Genomic DNA, 27,899 nt, shown 5'->3' on the forward strand with positions numbered 1-27,899 from the left:
CCTTGCGTCCCTCGTGATTTCAGCTGAAGAGCCGCTGCCCACCCCGGGGCACATCAAAGGTGAGCGAGCCCTCCCCTGGGACGAGGAGTGTGATGGGCCAGGTGACAGCCAGCGGCGTGACTCTGCGGCTAGCCATGCGGCTAGCCTGGCGCCCTCAAAACAAGTAGAGTCACGGCCTCCCTTGTCTCGCGGTATCGGGGAAAATTTATCTATAAATTAAATACCGCGTCACACGTGCCATTCGATTTTTACCAATGATTTGAGCATGACACGGGTTGCCGCAAAATTCGTACCAAAATCGGTCAATTTCCACCAAAAACAGTAACGTATTAACATTGCTAATGAGGTGTTGGACTCTGTCCACGACGACCCAAATTTGCTCCAGAGGGTCATACCTGGTGATGAATCATAGGTTTATGGTATGGCGTGGAAACTAAAGCTCAATCATTCAAATGGAAACTGCAGCACGAGCCAAGACCAAAAAAAGCACGCCAAGTTTGGTCGAATGTGAAAGTTTTGCTTATAGCTTTCTTCAATTGCAGGGGCATGGTGCATCATGAGTTCTTACCACAGGGTAGCACGGTAAATAAAGAATATTACCTCTGAGTTATGCGGAATTTGCACGAAGCAATTCACCACAAATGCCCAGATTTGTAGAAGAACAAAAATTGGCTTTTGCACCATGACAACGTACCTGCTCACACATCATTACTTGTGCATGAATTTTTGGCCAAAAACAACACACCAATGATACCACAGCCACTGTATTCCCCAGACCCAGCGACTTTTTCATGTTCTATAAACAGAAGAGGCCCATGAAAGGATGATGCTACGCTACGATATATGAGATAAAGACTCTATCGAAGGAGGAGCTGAACAAGATCACAAAAAATGATTTCTTGAAGTGCTTCAAGGATTGGAAAAAACGTTTTTGAAGGGGACAAAATAGATATTCATGAATAAATAAATAATTTTTGAAAAAACACAAAAGTCGTGATACTTTTTGAACAGACCTCATATGGTACCAGTTATGTTAGTTTCCGTTGACCTTTTTTTTTACTGTTTGTCAGAAATGGAAATTGATGACATCTCGGAGCAATGAATTAACATTAAGTTTTTGGTGAAGTGCAGTAAAAGTTATCAAGAAATTACTGAAATGTTGTTGGCTGTTTAAGGTGATAATGCTCTGAAGAAAATATCCATTTTCAAGTGGATTAAGTGTTTTCAGATGACCGACAAGACGCCATGGATGATGCAAGGCCGGGATGACCTTCAACCACCTGTTTCAAGCACCTGTTCAAACTGCATTGATTGAGCTGCTGCTCAAGGATAGTGATTGAATTTTTTGCCAGTTTCTGGCAAAAAATTCAATCACCATCCTTGACCATCTTCCTTATTCACCAGATTTTGCACCCCGTGACTTTTTCCTATTCCCAAAATGCAAAAATGTAATGAGGGGACATCACTGGAAAGATGTGGACACAATAAAGCAAGAAACAACAAGAAAACTAACAAATCTAACTGCCACGGACTTTCAAGGGGGCTTTAAACAGTGGAAAAGAAGATGGAATAAGTGCAAAGCAACGAATGGAGAGTACTTTGAAGGGGACAAAATCGATGTTGACTAAATTTTGAAAATAAAGTTTTTATGGCCACAGTTCGCGTATTTATTGGACATACCTCGTACTGAAAGCCGGAATTTAACTGCTTGTGTTTGTAAAAAGTAATGATTTTTATCTCCTGGGACTGTGATTAATGTTTGTAATGTTATACCCAGAACAGGCTATGCTTTTAAGATAAACATATATTTTGCTGAGACCAGTGATTTCCCTTTGTAAGGAAGAAATGTTATTAAAACAAGTTTCTAAATAATGAGTGTTTACTGTATTTCGGCACACCTTGGGTTAAATGTGTGTCAAAATGCATATGCATCACACCAAAATTATTTGTTAAATGATCACACACTCCCAAAGATGGATTCCAGGCTTACACATCAGTCTTTTTTTCTGCCTAAAGAACAACAAACTGTAATGATATTGATATGATGTGAATGGATAAGATGATTGTGGCAATAAAACGTAATAACTATCCTGAAAAGAAATCTATTCAGTTGATAATCAGAGTTAGATATAATGATGGAGGAATATACAAAAAAACATACAAAATTAAATCATTTGTACTCAAAATTAAATAAAATAGAACTTCATTAATTTATTTTAATCAACCTTGGTAGTATTATCACAGATACAACCATTTGTACATATTGAATGAAACTCAAATATCTAGTTTGGAATAGTTTTAAACAAATCACATACTATACTGACAGTTGACTCCAACTCAAGTACCCTGTTTGCCTCTTTTTACGATGAAATCTCAAGTACCATTTCTCTTTCTTCAGCTTCTGAATTTATAACAACAACAGCAGTGGCAACTTCCACATCATCCCCTAGGAGAAACACTCCGACCTCTCCATCAGGGGCCTTAAAAGTAATAAATTCAAATATTAATCAATTAAAAACACTAAAAAGAAATAAATGTGCACATACAAAATGTACAGGATGTTTCAATAGGAAGGGACAATACTTCTGGAGGTGATTTCGAAATTTTTTTTCTCCAGTGATATCCTTGAAAACCCTTAGTTTACACAGCTATTCATATCAGATGTGAAAGAGCCATTGAAGGAAAAGAAATATAAATACATGGGAGAGATTAGGCAATAGGAGCTAAGACTGGTGTCCCACTGTTATCTTTGATGGATATGATGACAATGATCAGTAAGAGTGTAGTTCTAAATACATATCAAAATAGTAAATTCATAAATACAGGCAGACTACATTAAAGCAAAAAATATACATATGCAGTCATATATAAACATGTGGCTAGCACTAAATGACTATAAATACACAGTCATACAAATAAAATAGTTTAAAACCTTCAAAGTGAAATAAAAATACACTAGCCTGGCTTTAAAATGTGGTATGTTAAGCTATGTAGCAGATTTAATGAAGAAACAAGGATTATTATTTTTGAATCGAAGAGAATCCATTATGCTTCTGGCTTGCATAATTTTCAGGAAGCATTACATGATGACTACAGAATGAATATATAATGAGATCAAATAACCTGTGAATCAGTATGAGAAGTAGACTGCTTCTGGAAATCATACTGCTTCTCCTCTTCCATCATCCCTGTTGACTCTCTATTTATATGGCTCTTAGAATGATGTTTTAGTGTCAAAGAAGATCTGAACTGTTGCTTGCACTTTTGGCAAGTATGCCACTGAGCCTTCCTTAATTTTGATTCATTGGCATGATCCCAAAGCAAATACCGCAAATCTGCCAACAGAAAGTCAGTGACTTGAATAGTTCCCGAGGGCATTCCTTCTGGATTGTTAATTATTCCTGTTTCACCCTTAAATACATCTTCTTGATTTCCATGAGAGGTTTTCTGAAAATGCAGAAAATACTATAGATAATCATAATCTTCTTTAGCCTAAAAACGAATGCTTGGACCTGTATTTGCCCAATAACTCAGTCTACAGTTCCAAAAATCAGTGATTCTGCTACGTTTCTGAAGCTTATTAGGCATATAAATGAAATTTTAAATATGTAATACCATTGATGTAGAGAGATGTATGCATAAAAATACTAATATTTAAATAAAAAAAAAGAAGACATCCATTGGTTAATATTACAATAACAAAATAAGTCTTCCTCAAAAGAGTAGATAGAACTCGTACTTTTTTGCGTCCTTTGTTTAGGATGCCTTTTTTATACATCTGTGTCATTGCTACTTTGTGCTTATCCTTCAAGATTTATACACATACACATTCATGTACATACATACACATGCACACACACACACACTATTGAGAATTCATTCTCTCTCTCTCAGATATATTCCACACTTCAGTAGTCATGCCACCTTCATTGAGTAAAGAATAATGATATTGTTGGGCTGCAGATGAGATGGAGACGGTTAACCGAACTCATGTCCCATATCCCGGCCAAAGCAAATGATATTTGCACTTCAATATTGTTGTATTGTAATTTCTTCCTTTCCTTACCCTTGGACAACTTTTGACCCTCCTTACTATAATTTTCCTTTATATTGCAACAATAATGTGGTGATCACACATAACCTTTAACTCATCCAAAACAAATACAAGTGCTACAACACTAAAATGGTCCAAAAAGTGCAGATTTTCTGTTGATTCCTCAGCGAGCAGCTATAATCAGTAAATTTCCACTCCCCTTTTAAACTGCTCATACTTCCCTGGCTCAACCATTTTCACCATTGACAGCCATTAACCACACATATAATTATGGATTAGTGACCGCTAGAAGGCACACTCCCTTGGGCGAAATGGGAAAGGGCATGGCGGTGGATGTAAAGTGTATTATTTGCCATAGAAAATTGAGAAATGGAGTCCAGTGTAGTGGGTGTTGCTCTTGGTACCACTTTAATTGCTCTAAGAGTAAACTGGAGGATTGCGTGAGTGATAATTGGCAGTGCAGTAAGTGTGAAAGTTAGAAGAATCGAAGAGGTTTAGAAGAAAAAGAGGAGGTAATTGAAAAGCTGCAAGCGGATTTAAACATCGCTCGTAAGACAATTTTCAGTCTTTCCGCTGAAAATGAGGAACTGAAAGCATCATTAACAGAGATGAGGCGGCGGGTGAAACAGCAAATCGAAGATGATCTCCACTTTGTCCGAAGGTGTGATAAGAGGAAACCAGAAGATTTAAGGCCGACCAGAAGTGGAACAAGCTCATATGACACGGATGCCGATCGGGCTGGAGGAATACGGGAAAGCATCCTACGGAGAGAGCAGCCAAAGAAGCAAGAAGATGGAAGGAAGGATAGGATAAATGTGAGACCGAAGAGGGAAGTGCTTCCAATGAGGGAGGTCATAGTGTCAAGGGAGGGGAGGTCTCTTGGTGATACAGGGCCACCCAAAGTGAAAATATTTGGTGATTCCATAATATGTTTCGTTGGAGATTGTGGCGAAAGTATCAATGAAGGCGTTCAGTGTTTTCCGGGGATAAGAGTGGAACAATTGGACAATAAAATAGCTAAAATGGCTAGTGATGGTGATGAAAGTGTTGTCATAATTCACGTAGGGACAAATGACGTAAAAAGTGCTAAGTCAGAAGACCATCTAATCAGTTTTATTTGGGATTTGGCAACCTCGGCCAAAAATAAGTTCAAAAATGCTCAAATTGTTATTAATGGAATTATTCCTAGAAGGGACATACATTGGAAGAGAATTGACGCCATAAACGAAGGAATAGAGTGGGTTTGCGTGCAACAAAGTCTGACATTTGTGGACCCGAATTGTTTGCTCGGTGATAGACACTTGGGCCACGATGGAGTGCATTTAAACAGGAAGGTATCCCTGGTTTTGTCAAATCTGTTTAAAAATGTCGCACTAAAGCTCAGTGAGCAGGGAAACCTGTAATGGGCACAAGAGGTGGACCTCGCAATACCGAAGGAAAGGAAGGTAAGGGCTTAATAGTTTTGCAGGTAAACTGCCTAAGTATTCTAAATAAAGTAGGCCATTTCGAGACATTAGTTGATGCATGTAATCCGGATATTGTGATAGGTACGGAGTCGTGGCTAAGTGATCATATTATGTCAAACGAGATTTTTCCCCAAAATTTGGCAGTTTACAGAAGGGATAGGGATGGTCGTGGAGGGGGGATATTCATATGTGTAGATAAAAACCTAATAAGTACATTGGAATGGGTAAGAAATGATTGTGAGATGATGTGTGTTCATGTTAAAGGTAGGAATGGAGGGAAAATTTTAAAAATAGTTGCTATGTACAGAAGCCCCAACGAAGGGATGTATGCAGTCGAGGTATTAGCAGACATATGCTCGGCTAACCCTGAGGATCACACCCTCATAGCGGGAGACTTGAACCTTCCAGGTATTCAATGGTCGGCAGACGAGGTCACAGTGGGGGGTGGGAAGGCCCAAGAAATCGTTAGTCATCTTATAAACGAGGAGGGTTTTGTACAGATGGTGGAAAAACCCACGCGCGGGGGAAACATCCTCGACGTCATACTTGTGAGACCGAAAAAGTGGGTAGGGGAAGTCGATGTCCTTCCGGGAATAAGTGACCATTCAGCTGTGCATATATATCTAAACTGGGAGAGGGCTCAGTATAAGGGGCTAGTAAACAAAAAGATAGTTTGGCAATATAAACGGGGTGATAGGGAAGGGTTCCAGACCTTTTTAAGGGAAAAGTATTCGCAATGGGTAAGTGGTGGGCAGAATGTAGAAGAAATCTGGAAAACATTTAAGGGGATAATGGAGGAGGGATTAAATAAATTTGTCCCAAAAAAAATTCTTAAAGAAAATACTGATCCAGAGTTCTACAACCGCAAAATTAGATCCTTGAAGAAAAAACAGAGTGATTCACAAAAAACGGAACGAGAGCTCGGAATGGCTCATAATTTACAAAAAATTAGTTTGTGAATTGAATAGAGAAAAGAAAATAGCCAAAGATAGTTTTCTACAGAAAATAATCGGGATAGATAATGGAAATAAATTTTACAAGTACCTCCGGAGGAGGAAAGACAACAGGGAAAACATAACAGCTTTAAAAAAAGAGGATGGGACACTAATCGTTGATGATAAGGAAAAGGCTAATACGTTTAATAATTGGTATGAAAGTGTATTTAAGGTTATGGTAAATAAAAAGGATCCTGTAGATTCATCTCTTAGTCAACAAGGAGGCGAAAATATATTAAATACCAAAAGTATTAAAACGACGAGCGCAGAAATTTATAAAATAATTATGAAAATGAGGGCAAATAAATCAAAAGGGCCAGATGGTATCTCAATTGACTTGCTTAAATTGGGCGGTAGTGTAGTTTCAAATTATATAAATCATTTATTCAATGTTACGTTAAACAATAATGCCCTGCCAAATGCTTGGAAGGAGGCATATGTTACGCCAATTTTCAAAGGAGGAGATAAGGCACTAGTTGATAATTATAGACCGGTAAGCTTGACATCAGCTGTATGTAAGCTATTAGAAAAGATAATGGCTGATTATCTCTGGGACCTGTGGGAGAGTGAGAATTGGCTGTATAGCCGCCAATACGGTTTTAGAAAAGGGCACTCTTGTGAAACTCAGCTATTAGGGTTCTGCCAAGAAATGTTCGACTCTATGGATGTGGGAATAGAGGTGGATGCTATAATAGTCGACCTGTCAAAAGCCTTTGACAAAGTTGACCACGATCGCTTAATGCTTAAGATGGGCCAATTGCCACTACACACAGATGGAAGAGTAATCTCTTGGGTCAGAAATTTCATGGAAGGTCGAACACAAAAGGTCAAATTAGGAGAAGTGTATTCTGAAAAAGCAAGGGTAACATCGGGAGTCCCACAAGGAAGCGTACTTGGCCCGCTATTGTTTTTAATATATATAAATGATCTCCCAATAAATATTAATTCTCAGATAAGACTTTTTGCAGACGACTGTATTATCTACAGGAAAGTCGAAAATGACAGAGACCGTGACAAACTTCAGAGGGACATTAATAAAATGGCAGATTGGGTGACAAAAAATGGGATGGATATTAATGTTAACAAATGCAAATCCATCACTTTTAGCAATAAGGTAAATGGAAACAATAGGGAATATAAATTCTCAGAAAATGTCATTCCTAGAAGTGATACTGTCAAATACTTAGGTGTATATTTAACTAAGGACTTAGGGTGGGCGCTAAATGTGGAGTACATCTATAAGAAAGCTTTCAAAACTCTTCATTGGGTAATGAGAAACCTCAAAGGGAGCGTTAGAGCAACCAAGGAGAAGGCTTATCAGACCCTAGTAAGACCAATTTTAGAGTACGCTTCTCTTGTATGGGACCCTCATGAAGAAGGTCATATTAAAAAACTGGAAAAGGTGCAAAGAAAGGCTGCCCAATATGTACTGGGGAAGCATAGGAGGATGGAGAGTGTGTCTGACATGCTAGAAACGCTGGGTTGGGAACCTCTAGAATCTAGAAGAAAAGTAAGCAGACTTTGTGGAATGTTCCAAATTTTGAAGGGGGAGAAAGCTTGGGCAGATCTTAGGAAAGAGGCGGGGAACCCAAATTTTATAGGCAGAAATGATCACAAATTTAAGATTTGGGCACAGAGGACAAATAAAAAAAAATTTTCTTTTCTAAATAGAACAATTGTTGAGTGGAACACCTTACCTGCAAAAATATTCGAGCCCTTTCCTAACAGAGTGTATACTTTTAAGAATAGATGTAAGGTATATATGTAAAAATTTGATTTATGTGTGGTGTATGGTATTATATGTTATAGCTTAATTTTTTTATGTATCTTTTTTTTCTTGCTGATTAATGGTTGTAAATGGGATGAGGATTCACTTGTTTTGTTAAAGAGATTTGTGTTTGTCTGGTTTTATGTATTATCTTTTGCAATTATTTGGGACTTGTGTGCTACCTGACAATGTCTATTAGCACATGTGTATTTTTAATAATAATAATTAGTCTAAATTGGCTCTGGCTTGGGAAAGCTACAGCCAACTTATCTCATACCCTTTTTGATTGATCAAATGAAGCCTCAGCACACCATATACCTTGATTCTTATTTATTTTTCAAGTTTTTGGCCATAAAGCTCAATCTATTAGTAAAGAATGTAGCTTTTATTTTCTAAAATAAGTTTTCACTAATTACTAAAAAAATCTGATGTCACCTAGGTATTTTCATAAAGTCTTTTATTTTAATCCTGATACAGCCTGCAATTTTGAAAATTTGCACCTGTGACGTGTTGGGAGTTTGGGCTCAAATTTAATTAAGTTGATTCATTTTGACACTAATCTTGATACATGTTGCCTCAGCCTATGCTCAGTATGTTTTCCATATTCTTTAAAATAAATCCTTGATGGATGGTAAAGAATCAGAGAACTTGATATACAGGAAAACAAACTGATTTTTTTAAGTGAAGACCTTAGGGTCAATGTATTTTTTCTCTGTATTTTGGGTTATTGCAATTCCTGTCTAATGGTCAATGAAGCTTCCACATCATGTTTTAGGACCATGCAATATCCAAAAGCATAAATAATTTCCCCTTAATTTTATTAAAAATATAAGAATACCTCCTATGTATTTATAAAAGCAAGAAAGAATGCAACAGGGGACAGGAAATGCCACACACTACAAATGAATTTTGGAACTATTAAGTGAATTCACATTATAAAAATAAATCATGAAAAATAACTGCTATTACTCAATTCTGAAAATTCTCTTAGCCAAGGTATGGCTCAGGAAATGTGTACTAAAACTAGGAATGTCTACCCAGCATACGAGAGGGGACCCAAAAATAACAGGAATAGATTCTTTAGTTCTCAATATATTTATATCCAATTTTGTTCACCTTCAAAGTATTCCCCTCTGACCACAATCAACTTCTCCAAATGATGCTTCCATTGTTTGAAACATTTCTGAAACTCATTTATCGGGATATCCTTTAGGCCTTCCAGCGATTTTTGTTTTACCTCCTCCACAGTGTCAAAACGCTTTTGGTGTCCCTTTTGAGTCTGGGGAACAAAAAGAAGCCACAGGGAGCTACATCCGGTGAGTAGGGGGGGGTGGGCAATCGATATCATGCCGTTTTTTGTCAAAAACTGCATCACGGAGAGGGCGGTATGAGCCGGCAAGCGAAATGGCCAGGGTCAAATTTGGCTGCAACCCTTTTCATATGCAAATTTTCAGATAGAATCCTCTGAATTGAACTCCATGACACTCCAGACATCTCACAGAGTTGATCAATGGTTCTTCAACAGTCTTCACGATTGAGGGCATTGATTTTGTTGACGTTTTTGTCAGTTCTTGATGTTGAAGGGCGGCCCGAACAGGGTTATCTCCAATTGACATTTCACCATTTTTGAAACGTGTAAACCACTAGTAGACTCTGGTTTTGCTTAGGGCAGCTTCCCCATAAGCAGTCTTGAGCATTAGTTTCCGCGGCCAATTTCCCCAACAGGAAACAAAATTTCACTGCAGTGCGTTGTTCTTGATAATCCACCATCACGTTTTTTGCCGAAATGAAAAAAGTTGTTTCACTGAAACAGCTCTCATGGACAAACCGATCCAGTCACAGCGACGGTGCTGTGCATACTGACGCAGGAGGTGTAAGCCTGACGTACGACCGGCTGAACAAAGGCATGCCCCACTATCACTCCCCACCGCATCCCAATTCCCATTACTTTTGGGTCCCCCCTCTTACGTTTTACTGGGGTAGACAGCAGCAAAATTATTAAGCACAAACTAAAAAAATCACATTTTAATCATCAATAGAAATAAATTATCTCTAAAAGAAAACCGATTAGAAAAACCAGTCTCAAAATAGTATAGAAGAGATTAAAAAAATATCTAAAATTAATAGTAATAGAGGTATAGAGCAAATACTTGATACTTAAATAGTTAATCTAACAAAAATTGGGAGGCACATAGTTGTGGTGCTTAGCATTACTAAAAAATCACTTACTTGGTCATTTGAATCTTTCATCAGAGGCTGATTAATGACATAATACATTAAACCATTCATGACAATAGCATCTTTTTCCTCATGAGAAACACTTGGGTATACTGGTAATGAAGATCCACCTTCATCAAATCTTAAGGATAAAAATAAAAAACAATGATTAAATTACATACACTACAAAATTTACTTTACAAATATAATCTTAATCTCAGCACACACAGCTAAAATTCCTTTGAATGTATCACATATCTACCCAAAATAAAACACTCATGTTATCATAATAAATATTTTCCTGGGCTGAAAAGCCACGCATGCCATAGCACCTATCAACAACTCCCTCTCCCACCAAATTTAACTTGAAAGATTAAAGTCAATCAGGTTCTGTAAACAGCAGGCTTAAGATAAGGACGGGTAAGTTAAATCTATAAATCCTTGCATCCCTTCATTTTCACCTTGAATTTGAAACCCTGACAATCCAAGTCACTTTCATTTTCAGCAGACAACAATAAGCCCCTGCATTATTCTTCTCATTGTGCAACTGGCAAAATGGATAAATGCATGCAGGCAAGAGGGATAATACAAAATGAAGCAATCACACTTTTCATCAGAAGGCATTTCCAAGCAGGAAAATCTGGTCTTTGAGCCAACATCAGAAGCAGCCAGTACTCAAAATCTGTTGACATTAAAGTTATGGCTTAGGCTGTGAATATGGCAAGTTCACAAATTACACAATTGCATGACTGCATAAGTTGAAACTTCATGGTTTCAAGCATGTTTTCATCTGGATATTCTTAACCTTTTTTAGGACAATTGAGTCAGAGTTTAACTACCAACAATCTAAAGAGAATTTCCAAAAATATAACACAAGGCGTCATCTTTTAAGCAGCTACTCAGTCAACTAAATGCATAAAATGGTTATATAAATTCAATGTTCACTTCATTGGATAATTAAAACAGGTGATGTTTGAACTTGTACAAAAAAGGTGACGTAAATTAAATTGTACTTATTGAGGAAATCATACTCAATTAGTACATGATTGAAAAAATTACTCGATGTAGTATAAAAATAGTTTGTGCAGACTTATTCAGTTGCTTCAGAAGACATTAGACTATCATTAGTTTCCAATTTATATTTTTTCAATTTTATTAACAAGGTAGATCTTTTTTTCAAGGTAAATGATTTTATAACACTAAATAACATTATTGAAAGTTCGAGATACCTTCATCGAACGTAGAAAGTTTGTGTTCTAAACCTTAAACCCGCTCATACTTTCTCTATCCTCTAAAAGCATTCACTCATCTTATTAGTCTCAAACTGTTTTGACTTTGCCAATTAAATCTTCATAGCTCATTTCCTTTTCACCAAATTATAATAATATATCAAATTCATTTGCTTCAACATTTAATTTTAACCTCCTACTTATTTCTACAAGTTCAATGAAAACATTTTTCTCTTCAAATCCCCAAAAATCCAGAGTATATCTATTATAACACAGAAACACTAATTCATCATTAATACTGTCATTGAGAACCCTGATACAATAACAGCATTGATTGAATTAGATTACTATTACACACTCTATTTTTTAAAGTCCTCAGGTCATCTGCTACGTGGAACTCCAGTCTTTAGTGCTACACCATTCTCCATTAGATCAGGATCTTAAAGAAACCAATGCTGTATACCATGCTCTTATTGTATCAAGGTCTTCAACTGTAATCAATAAATATGGCAATTTATGATCTGATTACAAAACCTGGTTTTATATTAATTAAATAAAAAAATAAATGCTTACAACACTAGGTTTGTTTTTCAAGTAATATGTAACTATATTTTTATTGCAATCCTCAGAGTCTTGGACACCTGCTAGACTGCCCTCAGCAAATGTTTCGCAGTTGACTCAATGATCATAAGAAGATTAACCACCTTAACCCTGAAAGTTTTAACTTTATATGTTTTTAAGTAAGACTTAAATCAGTAAAAAAAACATTTTTAATACTTGCTTTCACAATGACTTATAAAATTCTTTGGGGATATTAAGATATGGATTCAAAATACGATTTGAGACTCGAGTGAAAATTTATAATTTAAATTCAGCTCAGATTTGAGAGAAATAGGATTTTCACCTCTACGAATGATATATATGTGGCATATTACCATCATGTGCCACTCTTTTACATCAAATAAATGCCAACACCCTCGCTTCACATTATTCCTCCATTACATGGTTACAGTAATCGACAATAAGAATGCATAATCTTATGAAGAGATAGTAGAGCACTTTTCTATTGATATTTTGGCTCCAACAGAGTGGGGTATTTAAACAACAGGGAATTTTCCTGTCAAAAAGGTCCAGTATCGCTTCTTACAGTAGTGGAAAGAGTTGGCAAAGTTGTGAAGCCACCTAATTCTGCTCATTAATACCAGGTGGACTTCTGCCATATCATTAAACATAATTTACTCCCTTACCGGCATTCACTGGATGATGAATCACCAACTGTCTTGTAGAAGTGACCTTTGAAATGACTTAAAATATCACCATTTTCCGATGAAGTGATTTTAACTTGACACCAGGGACATACTCCAGTAGAAAGGCTTTGGCTCCAAATTGATGCTTCTCTTGTAACCAGTTGATAGCCTGATTGAAATGTTTTTACAAGAATCAAAATATAGCAGAAAAAATTTCATAGCAAAAAATTAGTATGAAAATCAATCTACAAGAACGCAACAAGAGAGTTAACAATGTCCTCTAACTGAATGAGTACAGTAAATAAGAACAACACTTTCTGATTTCCGTCAAAGGAAAAAATAGCGTTTTTAATCTTCAATTAAATGAAGAAATCGCAGTTAATGTAAGAACCTGCTGAATCTCATTACAGGTCTGAGAAATTGATGGTGTGTTTAGGAATAGACTAATCACCTTTTGATGTCAAATTTTCAAGGGAGATTGCTTACGCATGTCAATCCTCTTATAACCTCTATTTTAGACTGCCTCAAATTAAAGCCAGAAAATTAACCATAAATTTGAAATTCAAAGTTTCCTTTGTGCTTCAACATGAAGTCTTAACATCCTAGTTTAATGGTGGGTACTAGAAAAGTTGAAAATGCATATCGATACTTAAAAAATATAGATTTATTCATCAATTTTAATAACAACAACCATAAAATCAAGTTTGAGAAAAAGCAATATAATGGTCTTCTATAGTCAGTATTAAAAATACTGGTTAGAAAATGTAAGCAATCTATTGGATAAACAATCATTTTTCTATGCCATTTAAATCGATGCTCAATAGCAAAGGTTTCACATGTCTCTTAACATCTTCACTCAACATCCTTGCGATCAATCCTTATGCCTTGTGAAAGGCTCTTTGCCTAGTACAATTCGTTTAATGCCTCTTTTTCCTAAAATATCCTCGTTTAAAACACTGCCAAGGTAATTAAACTGTACCACCTGCTCTATTTTTTGCCCTACTGCTTTAACATTTAACTTAGCTTGCCTCTTTCTTGAAAACCATATACTCTTTATTTGCCTGCATTTACTCTCATCCCTTAAATATCAAAATGATTTTCTAATGCACTCAGCAATGATTGTAACTCCTTGGCTGACTTTTATACCCCAGTTAACAGGAATCTATAGTACTCATTTCCTACACATACATTTTTTTTGTTAATTTTTTATCACTTGTGCTGCCTCACATATTTATGCATCCATCACTCCAGTCGATGAAAGAGTAACTAGTTTAAATACCAAATTTAATATGACTCCAAATTTAAAAAGTTATATGAAATAATTAAGTTCTAATTACTTAAGAATTACCCACAACCACAGTAAACAACCTCAAGGTGATAAATATCATCAACATTAAATTATTTATTACAATAATACAAACCATTTGGATTAAGGCCTTCTTTCTCCATTTGCTGCCCAATTGGATTAATCAGCTTCCCATTAGATTTAGACCGACGTCTAATCTTTTTACCTAGCTTAATCTGCAACTCATTAAAACAATCTGCCACCAACTGCTCCAACCCTTCAGGTATCTGCTGGCCAGAGGGCTGCACTATTGGACAGAGATCAGCGCCATGTAAAGCAGAGTGCTGCTTCACCTAATTAAAAACCACATATATTAAACACAATCCATTATGGCCCTAAACGGATTGTTTCTTGTGATTACACCACAAGTTCCCATTATCGTGACTCTCTTATTTACATTTAACCACTTTGCATAATCATCTGTTTTTCACTTTTTGACTTACATGACAGGCAAATTTCCCAAAACACAATCCATAAAACTTTCAAGATATTCCAAGTAAACTATTATTGAACTTCATTATATTTTCCATTGCATTGTAAACATAATTTGAAACTAGTTATTGAGTTGCAGATCATAAAATGTATGAATTAAGGTAAATGCATCATTAATTCGCAGAATTAAATATGACAAAAAAGCTAATCCAAATGTTAAAGCAAAAGCAAAGTTCACTATGCGTTTAAAGCAAACAAACAGCTGAACCCATAATGGCATAGAAACAAGAAATGCCATATTTTAATTATCCTATTTCATTTGCCTCACACACATGCTAAGAAGCTCTCCATGGTTATGAAATACAACTTAGGTTATAAAACAGGTGTTTAATGATGATGCATTTTCAAAACTTGTATAACTTCAATAAAATTTGCGGCATAAAATTAATTGTTGCTTAACCTGCATAAATAAGTAGATAGATACTAATTCAATCATAATACGAACTCAAAGTAGTTCCCTTATACTTTTCCAAAAAACTTTTAGAACAAAAACAATTTAGATATTATTACCTTGATGAAAAACTATCGAGCAATGGGATGGAAAAATTATCAAGCAAGATTAATCTTGTATTTATCTTTTTGTTATATTTAATTTATCTTTTGGGGGTGATTTCAAGATGATCCTCAGTGTAAAAATCATAAGACTGAACATTTGTACTGACTATAATTCATTATCAGTTGTAATATGTGATTAATTCACACTAATATTTTAATGTAATACCCTTCGATTGATTGTAATAACACTATTCCCATAAAATGAATGAATTATTAAATTAAAGAACATATATGATCAGCAAAACTTAGCAAGAGTAATGAAACTAATTAATCCAGCAATTCAAATAACCTGAATTTCAATTGGCAAACATTTGGTATACTTTTCAAATTCTTGAAATTGGAGTGACATAAAAAATTTACCTCACCAGGTGAGCACCCACGAAAATCACAACGCCCACACTTGTATGGACGATAATCACAGTGGGAAAATAAATGACGCCGAATTGTGTATGTATGATAACTTATTTTCTTTTTGCAGATTGGGCAATGGAAAAGGGGTGACAATCGACTTGAAGATGCTTTCTGAAAAAGCAAAAAAAAACACAAAAAACTTTGTAATCACAGAATTAACATGTGAACAACAAAAATATTAGAATCAATCAAGTAAGGAGGAAAGAGATTTTTCCTCTAACATGGTATGCAAAGATAAATTATTATAATTTAAGTACTTCTAATAAGTAAAAAGCCAGCCTCAGCAATTCAAAGAGAGTTAGCTGTATTAAAAATAGTGGAAATAATTTAGTACAAATCCTGTGACACACACGAGGGTTTAACATTTTTCTGCTAGCAGGAAAAATCCACACTTTGTGCACATACGTAAGAATTCCATCAGGAGTGAAATAAGATATAGGATTTCTGCAATTATTTTATTTAATGAAAGCAGCAATAGATTAGTCTTACTTGTATTGCAGGCTTCCATTTGATCATTAAGAACTACAAAAAGCTACACCAAAAGTTCATTTGAAATAATTAAATTTGCTATCTTTGTTAAGTATGATACCTCTGGCTTGGGCTTTCTGTATGGCAAGTAACAATATCAAAGTAAAATTTCAATTTGTACAATAATGATTGCAAATGCAATTTTCCACAATAAAAGGAATTAAGAAGGTTCTGCATACAAGTAGATTAACCTTGTATGTTTTGACAATTTCATCCCTACACCTCCCATGTTACCTAAAGAGATATTAGTGTTTTAAGTTCCAATTACCCACTATGGAGGGGAAAATGATGTCTTTACTCTAATACATTTGCAATTTGTTGAAGTTTTTCTCAGTTTAAAGTGCAAGTGATTAGATGATTTTTACATGACTAAGAACCATTATGAGTTTGTGGGACACACAGTCCACCCCTATGTTGAGTAGACTGTCTGGATTAGCCATTTGGCTTACTATCTCCATTATTAGTTCACCTCCCCAATGGTCCTCCTTTCTCGGCAAAAAATTTAGTGTAATTCTCCTTTGAATATACAGGGTTCGTCCGGAAAATAAGTGTACTGAGCTCAGGAAAAAAAAATTATTACACTTTTACATATCTTAAGCTAATATTCCTCAAAATAGGACCCTTGTGAGTCGATACACTTGTTCCAGCGGCGTTCCCATTCCTGGAACGCTCCCGCGAAGGCATCATCGGGAACCTTTCGAAGACACGTCGTCACGGGCTCTTTGACGGCGTCCCAAGTCCCGTATCGCGTTCCTTTCAAACTCCTCTTTATTTTCGGGAACAGAACAGTTCTCTAAAAAATGTGGATCATTTTTGCAGTGATCCGCAAGTTGTGTCGCGATTTCCAAACGATTGAGTCTTTGATCATCACTGAGCACTTTCGGCACCAACTTTGCACAAATTTTTCGCATCTGTAATTGCTCCCAAATAATCTCGTGCACTATTGTTTTTGGCACATTACACTGCTCTGCTATCATCCGAACACTAAGACGACGATCAGAGTTCAGTACATCGCGAACTTTTCGCACATTTTCGTCGGTGAGTGTCGTTGATGGGCGTCCAGGCCGTGGTTCGTCGTCGACCTCTTCTCTGCCCTCCACGAACATCTTGTGCCACCGAAAGATCATGTTTCTGGACATGGCTGACTCTCCGTAAGCCTGGTTAATCATACCGACAGTTTCGGTAGACGATTTCCCAAGCTTTACCGCAAATTTGATGGAATAACGCTGCTCCAAAAACTTCGGCATCGCGTTCCGTGACGTGGGTCGAGCGTGGAGGTTCGCGTTAACGGAGCTCCTCACTACACGACAGCTCAGAGCCGACTGCCTTTTTCAGCGTCGCTTGCCAACATACCCCCCTCCAATCGCAGCCCGTCAGAGCGGTGCTGGGCGCGCCTGGAGCGGCGGGAAAAAATCAGTACACTTATATTCCGGACGAACCCTGTATGTATGGGAATATTTTTTATTGCTTGTAAAAATAAATTGAACCTCCATTGTATTTTATGGGATTTTTTCTTAGTAAATTATAGTATATTAATGCACCAGACTCCTTTTGTAATGCTTTCTGGTAACCAATATTGGCTGATTTATTACATGTTTAATTGCTCAAATTATTATCTTGAAAAATTATGACTGTCACTGATACCACAGAGAGAGATGGAAATAGACAAATGGCAACAAAAATTTAAGAAAAGACAATAAACACCATTTTAGTGTATTTAATAGCATGGTAAGTAATGAATTGAAATGGTGACTTGCCTGTTTTTTTCAAACTTCCTGAAGCAGCATATTTTATTTTATTGGTAACCCAGCTCATTCTATTACCTCTATACCTTAATTAAACCACAGTTTTCAACTCTGAGATCAGTTGGCTAAATACGAATAGATCTCACATAATAACCCCATGTTTGAAACACAGCTGAAGGAAAATTTCTTTTCCATGAGTTTCTTGTGGACTCTCGGAGTCCAGTGAAATCATGCATCCTGGGATTAATAAAGCATGCCTTCAATCATCACCTAGAGTTTAACCTGGGAGTATCTGGCCAGTAGCCAAAGCTCAACCCACGTACAAGGTCTACATTATTAAATATTTATAAAATCACATAAAATCAATGCTTAATGGAAAAAATAACAGGTGGGATCATTTTTAGACCGATTTTATCCAATCCATATGTGTACATAGGTGACCAAACAAGAAGACATTTTCAAGGACAACTCAACAATATACATTTTTCTTACCTTTCTCTGATTTGACTGCTGATTGCTCATAGCCTCTTTATCTGAACAAGTCAGACTCTGCTTCAAAGGATTGTTATCCAAGCCCTCTTTGGCATTATCTTCTAATTCATTCACACTCAATGGAAGTCCTGGATGCACAAATGTATGATGCACTCTAACTTTTGCTCGTTCAATTGACCGGTAAGAGCAATAGCCACACCCAAATCTTTTGGAATCAATGTGCTTTTTAATGTGCTTATAGAAAGCTTTGTTGACAGTTCGTACTCCACAGACACAAAAAGTATACCTACCATCCCTGTACGCAACAAAATCCCAGGCTTTGTGGGAAGATTTTTCTTTGCTTCCCTTTTTCCGTGCTGTTTTAATCACTTCAACCTTAGCTTTTACATCTTCTGTATCTTTTGTTTTAAAAAGGGTCACATCACTCTTGTCCCTTCCCTTCGATGACTGTCCACCAAAACTTTCACCATTGCCCGTACTTACATCATTCAATAAATTCACCAGGTTGATGCCTGCCATCTCCCTCCCTGGCATTAACCCATCAGATACAATAACTGCTTCCTGGACCCCATTATCATCCACCTCAACACTATCATTCACTTTCATCACAGCAGGAAAACCAGAGACACTTTCTTGAATTGGCAATATTTTGGGAACCTCTGGGCTGTTACGAATACATTGATGGCTGGAATGATTTTTCAACTGTTTTTTTATACTTTTTGGAGAGCTGAATGTGGGGTGATCATTTAGCTCTTCACTCAGTTTTGGGGAGATTGAATCTCCATCCCTAACTTCCTCCTCCCTTGACACATTCAAAATTGAGCAATCGTTAGGTCCCAAAATATTTTTAAGCCTATTATTTGTTCCTAGGGCATCAATAATTACATCTGAAGGGGTGATGCCAGGGTTCCCCATAAAAGTCTCAATCATTCTATCTTTCACCTGGTCATTAGTCCGGGTACTTACACTCACTTCCACTGCAGGTACATTTACCAAGGTACTAACTTCAGGTTTTTTAGCAGACTTTTTACTTTTTAACAAGTCTTTAGTTAAACTTTTTTGAGGGTCCAAATTTCTTAAAGGGGAGCTTATTGAAAGAAATTGTTCATTCATTGCACCAGGAATCCTCAGTGGTGGTTCCCCATTATTGTCCACAACAACAGCAGGGAAACCCTGTACGAAATAAATCAAAGGCTCGTTAAAAAATGAAAATCTTACAAACGGCAGGTCATTGCAGTTCCAAATTCAATGGACAAAAAAAAATTTGGCTGGGACATATGCGGATGGGAAATAAAAACACTTGAAACAAATTTTTTTATGGTTCTGTATTTGGCCAGTAAAGCCACAATGCCACTTCATCAGGTTGAAATTGAAATTATAATCCTGTATTCCTCGCATACCACTGCTTCTTATTTTTGTCCCCCACTTTTGCCTTAGGCTACCCTTGGACAGTTTACAGTTTATTTAACAATAAAATTAGTATTATTGTAATTATTTAATATAATATATTTGTCTAATTTTCATAGTAACATTTAAAACTTTTCAAGTCAAAATAAATCTACTATTATAAAAATCCTTCAAAAGTCTGCTGAAATTTGTGTTTGAAGGGATAAAGTCTCCTCTAAAAACAACATATTAAGAAATGGTATTTCACATAAATATCAACTTCAACCATCTTACCCGGTGTATCCGTTGAATGTGACGACGAACATAGTATTTTTCCCTGCCTTCAAATGGGCAATATTGACATCGAAATGGGAGGGGGTTTTTTGAGTGGGTGGTGAGATGACGTCGATAGGAGGCTCCATAACTGCATGTATACTCACAGGAAGGGCAACTATATTTCCTAGCCCATTTACGAGTGTCAGGATCAGGTGGTTGTTTGGAACCCTTTTTCTGTACCTAAATACAAGGAAAAAACACCAGATATAGTCTTTGTTTTAAAATAATAAAAACAAGAAAAATATGAATAAAAGGTCGTTAAATTTCCCCATGTGAATTTTGAAAAGTTGACTTGACTTCTCTCAAAATCACCCAGCAATGTGAACTCTCAAAAACTCCAAAACAAGCTAAATAGTAAAATATAGTCTCCTTAAAACCCAAATTGTTTGATTTTATCCTCAGTATGTACCTTTGATATTCAATCATTGAAAATTTCCAAATAAGAATGGTTCATTATGTCTAGTGAGTGATTAAGACATGAATTATTTGCTCTTTCAATATATTTGGCAGTTCATTTCAATGCTCTAAAAACACATTTTGATCTATAGGTCATATTTCAAAGCATGAGTTGAGCAACCTGGGAGTTTCCTTTTCCATCAAAAGTTATCTTTTTCTCATATTTCTGTATACATTTCAACTCCACAATAAAGATGCTCCAAATATGAAAAAATGCAGTCAAACTTGAACTCCTTTCAAACTGCAACTGTATCAACGGAACAACTTTTGGTGAATTATTAAAAACACACCAAAAAGAGAAGCTTGACACAATAATAAAAAATCTAACTTTTACCAAACTGGAAAACATGTCCTACTCTCTAGTACACCACATTAAGTGTTCACTTACGTAGACAAACCATTCAATTGAATTGGTAGAGTGACCTCAATTCAAAATCTGAAGAAAAATAAAAGAACATGGACGCATTGGACTATAAGAGAGTTCATCATGGCACCTGAAATGGTATGCATGTGATGGTTGGTGCAATGACATTCTGTAACTGTAACAAATCAAGCCTAGAGATGTAATAACTTCAAGTAAAATTTTTTAATCTATTTCCAAAAGTACCTCATCCATAAACATATCATAGTTCTTCACTATATTTTTATCCTGCAGTGGGTCTAATTCATGCTCTTTAACACAAGGCTGAAGATGCTGGTGGTGTTTCTTACAGTGAACCAACACTTGAAGACAATATGCTGAGATGTAACTGCAGTACCTGGGAATACAAACAAAATTTAGGAACATGTAATGGTATGCATTCCTTTATACTACACATTATTAATTTTATGATAATAAAAAAACTAAACTAAGGATTCCGTAAGAATCAAATTATGAGGTAAACTTAGTCATACAGGTATGTCACAATCAAACATCATCACATAAAGATTGAATGTTTCATAAGGTTGTTAGAATTACATTCCAAAGATGTTGGAACAACTTTATACTGAAATGAAAAATGGGCAATGTACTGTAAACATAAGCTACTCCAATTAGGCACCAACATGCAATATATTCAGGCAGAATTATAATAACTCTACAAAATATAACCTCTAATGTTTGGAGACAAGAAACACAAACTTTAGTTTACCAACCAAGAATCAGGACTCGTTTATCAATTAATTACAGTTTTATGCTAGAAAAATATTATGGGCTTATTTTATATCTGAATGGGGTATCAATATGTTACTAAAATTAAATACCACACAAAAGACATGTAAAAATTTTATTCTGAATTTATACGACAAATATATAACTAAACCAAACTCCCCATTGATATAGCAAAATTAACAACATACCTTATACTCTAGCAAAACAAATTCACATACTCCAAAGACAACTCAAGAGAGCAGATTCTGATGCATCTTTGAAAGTCTTATTTGATGTAGATATTTTATGTAAAGTAGGAGACACCATCCTAAAAATATCATTTTCTTATGAATGATCTGGTGCTTTCCCAGGAAATAGTATGGATTGGCAATAGTATGATGGCAGTAAAGTTCTCTCGGGTGAGGAAATCAGCGGCCAACACTTTGATGGCTAACTCTGCCATCATTCTCAGGGCTTTGAGTACTTGAACCCCTGAGGATGATGGCAGAGTTGGCCATCAAAATGTTGGCCCCTGATTATCTGACTCAGCTGGAAACCTAAGAGAACTTCTTCATTTTCTTAGCCTACATTTGAGGTTTGGTGCCTTGATAAATTATAATAAATGAGGAACTCACAGTAGATGCTTCCAAACTTAGAAAAATCTGTAAACTGAAGGTATTCTTCCCATACACAATCATATTTACATAATTAGAATTTTTGTAACATTAGTGATCTTGAGATATATACAGAAATTCAATAGAACTTGTGTAGCAAACAAGAAAGACATTTTTGTAACAAAGTAACACATTTAAAAAACTTTCAGAGCTCAGCATCATCCTCAGCTAAGAGAGAGACTCACATTATTTAATCAAACACAATATTAAATATTGTTTATTATAATTGAAATTACAATATCACAACAAGGGTGCTAGTGGAAAAGAGATGGCAATCGGTAGAACTTCAAAGAAAGCAAGACTAGTCAATGCAGAAGATACTGAGAGGTAATGGGTTGCTGAATGTGATAACAGAAGGGATAGTACTGGGAAAGTAAGAGATAGGGAAGAAGAGCATAAGAATTTGAATACAATTAAGGGAGGTGAAAACATGCAGAGCTAATATTTGAGTCATTGTAATATGTGCTTTGAGGTTTAAGGTTTTGTATTGTATTTGCTGGGACGTAGTAGTACAAGGATGTGTAAAGCTATAGTCCATCAAAATCCTACTTCAAGTCAATATACTGCTGTTTAATTAATTAATACAAAAATCAAAGTGATAAAAATTAAAATCTAAGTATTTGGAAGCACTTACCCACATTTATATCTTCCTTTGCCATGGACTCTCATATGGACCTTGAGATATTTTAGAGTCTTCACCTTTTTGTAACAAACCGGACAATTTTGTATTGTATTTCCTAGAGATTCGATCATTTCCACATTTCCTTCTCCATCAGCTTCCCTGGTCTCACATTTGGCTTTTGAAGCACATCTGTCCACATCTATAGTATCTGCAGCGGGGGGCAGCATATTTTTTTCTTTTGAAAAAAAGACAAACAGTCTTACAAACAGTGACAAAGGAAACTGTAATAACAGAAATATACCAAAATAAGAATAGACAACAGTATTTAACTCTTTAAATTCAAGAGGAAAATCTTATTTACTGAGAGGTGTATTGTTGGATGAGCAAACCTGTGTTATTAATCAAAGATAAATTAGGAAAAATGATAGTTGAACATGAGAAGATCCAAGAGAGGTGGAAAAAATACATAGAAGAATAGTATGGTAAAGACATTATGCCAGGAAGGTTAAACACAGAGAGAGAATATGACATAGATGAAGGTGGCTTAGGTACAGGCTTACTCGACTGTGAGATAGAAAGGGCATTTAGGGAAATTGAAATCAAATAAGGCCATGGGGGTACACAACGTTCCGGATGAACTACTGGGAAGGGCTGGAGGAGGAGTTTTTATGGACTAATTTGCAGCATTTATAAGAGTGAAATTTGACCGGAAGACTTGTCAGATCACTCACTATTAGTTCCTATACCAAAAAAGGTAAAAGTTGCAATATATGAGAAGAGAACAATAAGTTTGATTCCACACACAGCTTAAGTGGCTCTCAGGATCATCTATAGGAATAAGGAGGGGAAGGAAAACAATTTCTTAGAGAATAATCAGGAAGGGAAAGACATTCATAATGCTTAGAAGTTAGATAAAATTTGCAAATTCACAAAAATTTATTAATAAGGTTCTACCGGTTTCATCACATAGGTGGCATCTTCAAGTATCCGAATATGTCACCTATGTGATGAAACTGGTAGTACCGTATTAATAAATTTTTGTAAATTTACAAAGTTTGTCTGATTCCTCAAGATGAATGCTCACAAGGTTGAGCCCGATACCGTTGAAATGCATAATGCCATTGCAATGATGAAGTCACAAATAGAGAAGAATATAGAACACAATTAGGATGTATGTCTGTTTTGTAGATTTTGAAAAGGCAATTGATAGAGTGAATTGGGAAAAATTGATGAATTTGTGGCAGATAATAAGAGTAGATTGGAGTGATAAGAGACTTACACATTAAAATAGGAGGGCAAAAATTAGAGAAAATAGGACAGATTATCTAGGAAGAGTTTTGGACCAAAATGGTCAAAGCAGTAGGGACATAAAGAGAATATTTGCATTAGGCAAAGAGGGTTTCACCAAGGAGGAGGGGATTTATGACAGGGACATTGAGTAAGGATGTTAAAAAAGGCTTGTCAGAACTCTGACATGGAGGATAGTTTTGTGCAGTGAGGAAATATGGCCAATGACACATGATGGTAGGCATAGATTGGAGGCTTTTATAAAGCTCGTATGGAGAAGGATGGATAGGGGGATGTGGACAGAAAAGAGAACAAAGAGGAAGTGCTAGGTATGGGTGGGGAGGAGAGGTGATTCTTGGCAGAAATCCTATGGAGACATGAAAAAAGGATGCAGCGCATTAAGATTGGCAATGGAATGTTAATGACTGATTGAGGGGAGAATGTTAGGCAAACAAAGACGGGGCAGGAATAGGATGGGGATATTGGACAGAATAAAGAGAGGGAGAAAGTATGCAGACTTGAAGAGGGGCTTATTGCAGTGTAAGATGTTGGGTTGTGATTTGTTAGAAGAGTCAAGGATATTGTTGCTGTACCTTCTGGTGGCTTGAGTTTATCCAAAACCTATGTTAACCAGTAGAATATCGATAATAATAATAGTTCTTATTTCTATCCTTAATTCCATTTTTGTCTCTCATTATGGAAGTTTAATGAACTTTCAGAAAATAACTAAAAAGTATAATGATTTTACAGACATTTTTCATGCATTCTGCACCTCTCTTCAAAAGAGCCTGGCAATTTTGGTGTGAAATTAAGCAATTATGCTTGGCACTCAAGGGTTAATATAGGAGGAATCTGAAATTGGAGAAATATATAAATTGAAAAGTGATAGATAATTACAACATAACAGTATAACCAAGTTTAGTCTAATTATGAAGACTAATGAGAAAAATGTCTCCAAATGAAAACTGACATAAATGCATGTAGAAATGGATTGCTATAGGAAGCCTATGCACATTTAATTGAGAATGATTAGTTATCTCAAGTTATTCTAGTGGTAAAATGAAAATAAATATCCAACTACTCTCTGAATGGCCTATGTTTAATTCCAGGTGACTCTGGGAACCCTCATCTTAACCCATACTGAGTAATGGTACCAGGTCTCAATAGTAAACAGTAGGTGGCAAGAGTGAAAGGAATTGGTCCCTTTCTCATTATGAATTATGTCAATTGAACGGTTTAGTACATAGTGAGCTCTATCCCTAGCTATAAAACCAAATGTTAGGTTGGTTACTGAAAATTATTCATTGAGAAGAGACTATGTTCAAAGAACATAAGATGGCAAACAAGGAACCAGTTCATCAAAACGTTTGTGTGGAGCATGGCACTCTACAGATCGGAGACATGGAATCTTGGAAAAGTGGACCAACTAAGAACAGAAGTATTTCAAACATAGTGCTGGAGGAGAATGCTGAAGATTAAATGGACAGACAAGGTGATAAACGATGAAGTATATAGAAGAACAGAAGAGGAAAGGACCATGTGGAGAACTCTACAGCTAAGAAGAACTAGATGGATTGGACATACCTTGAGGTACAATTGATTAGTTAGAAACATAAAAGAAGGAAAAATGAAGGAAAGATCCGGCGAGGAAGGCCAAAAGACAAGTACCAAGAGCAAATTAAGAAGGACGTAAAACAGGGAACCTATCAGAGGGTGAGGGCATTAACACTCAATAGGAAAGAATGGAGGGCTGCTGTAAACCAATCTTAAGATTGAAATACTGCTTTGGTCAAGATAAAATACAACATTAGCAACTATCCCCTTAACTCTATCACCAGATTTAGGGACAACATCCATTATGGCAAAAGCATTAAAATTGGGGCCCAAGGAAAAGGGAACCAGATTATATAACCAATTATCCAAAAGCTCAATGGATACTAAGGGAACCACTGCATTCTAACATAGATTAAAAATATATCCACAGTGTAACATGTTCCACTTGGTTGATGAATATCTCAAAAATATTCCTGATATTTGACTCCATACCTCTAGTTTCTAACAATGCTCTTGGTAGAGTCTATATTAATCTCCGTGGTTTTTGATGAATATTTGTGTGTATATTAAATTTAATGTCTGTTTGTACCAGATTCAATGTTATTGCTAGAACCATATTTCTATCTCAAATGAGCCCACATGAATTTTTGTAATATCATCTTTGGGCAAATAAAATCCAACATTATTATTGAATTATTCAACGTCAAGCAAGGACACATTGAAAAAAGTAAGTGTTACGGGTTTTTACGAATTTCTCAGGGTTATGATATACCTTGATTCTGAGTGAAGGATGTGCTGTGTGATTCAGGAGCTTTACGACGAAAGGCTTTGAATGGTTGCTCACTATGCTTCTTGGTCCAATGGTGCTTCAACTGATTTAGGTCTCGAGACATAAAATTGCAATATCCACATCTATACGGGTGGGAATCTTCATGGAACTGACGCATATGCTGAAAATAGACAAACATGTCATTAAACAATCGCCAATATGGACAAAACACAGGTGAAGTTAATAGATAACATATTCACTGACTTGAAAAAAGGCTGTTTGATCGAGTCGTAAACCACAGTACGGGCAATCCCTTCCAGATATGACTTTAGTTTTTGCGGGTTTGCCAGGGTGTTTCTTCCGCACATGCTCCAATACCACAGCAACTGTCTCCGAGCGAAAACGACAATAACAGCATTTATGGATAAGTTGGACCATTGAAAGAGAGTCAGTCTTTTTTGAACTATCTGACACACTACCCCACTCTTTTTTGCCTTGTGCTCCTCTGTCAACTATCTCGTCTCTATGAAGTTCATGCGATTGGTGAGCGTTTTTAGCATCATTGATGATCTCCTTAGAGGTGAAATTAGCACCGACAAGATTTACGTTGCTTTCAGGAGTGGATTCTGCCACATTTGGAGACTCTAAAATAATTTGAAGGGATCCACTGGAAGGTCTTAATATCTCTTGCAGGACCTCAACCAATGGATGTGTCTGCGAGAACAAAAGTGAGCCTTCGAACTTACATCCATCAGAGTGCAAAATATTTTTATTTCCCTCCAATTGAAAATTCACTAATTCATCGCCACCGGTCCGCGGTGGGAATATTAAAGACGCATTTAATCCATCTAACACCACGGATACAGCACTAGAAACTTTAGTATTGTCAACTTCTTTAGGGATTAAGGGTAACTGGCTCTTTAGGACCAATCCATGATCATCTTTCTGCCTTTCCTTGACACCAACGGTTTGAGGGCATAGCTGCTGACTCTCTGGATGCTGTGTAGTTTTGACTTGCTCATCCATAGTTTACAGCTACTGTTAACCTATGTAGTAATAAACAATGAGAAATAATTCAACAGACTGAACGTAAAAATACATGTTTAATACGCAGCATTACAATTAACTCCAATCGAATTATA

At 36.2% G+C, this 27,899-nt stretch overlaps 1 protein-coding gene across 1 annotated transcript; it reads right to left on the reverse strand.

Moving 5' to 3' along the window:
- Positions 1-2,230: 2,230 nt before the first annotated feature.
- Positions 2,231-27,783, reverse strand: LOC139693557 (uncharacterized). The gene is made up of 12 exons (XM_071591760.1): positions 27,022-27,783; positions 26,761-26,938; positions 23,160-23,382; positions 21,330-21,480; positions 20,225-20,446; positions 18,545-19,717; positions 15,729-15,890; positions 14,398-14,614; positions 12,977-13,145; positions 10,513-10,642; positions 3,124-3,447; positions 2,231-2,480 (listed from the first exon to the last, which is right to left on the reverse strand). The coding sequence occupies exons 1-12, from the start codon at positions 27,781-27,783 to the stop codon at positions 2,361-2,363; spliced, it is 3,831 nt and encodes a 1,276-aa protein (XP_071447861.1). The 3' UTR covers positions 2,231-2,360.
- Between the last annotated feature and the right edge of the window lie 116 nt (positions 27,784-27,899).

The sequence above is a fragment of the Hetaerina americana genome, unplaced genomic scaffold, assembly GCF_022747635.1.
Source record: "Hetaerina americana unplaced genomic scaffold, ioHetAmer1.1.p SCAF_5, whole genome shotgun sequence".
NCBI classification, from domain to species: Eukaryota; Metazoa; Arthropoda; class Insecta; order Odonata; family Calopterygidae; genus Hetaerina; species Hetaerina americana.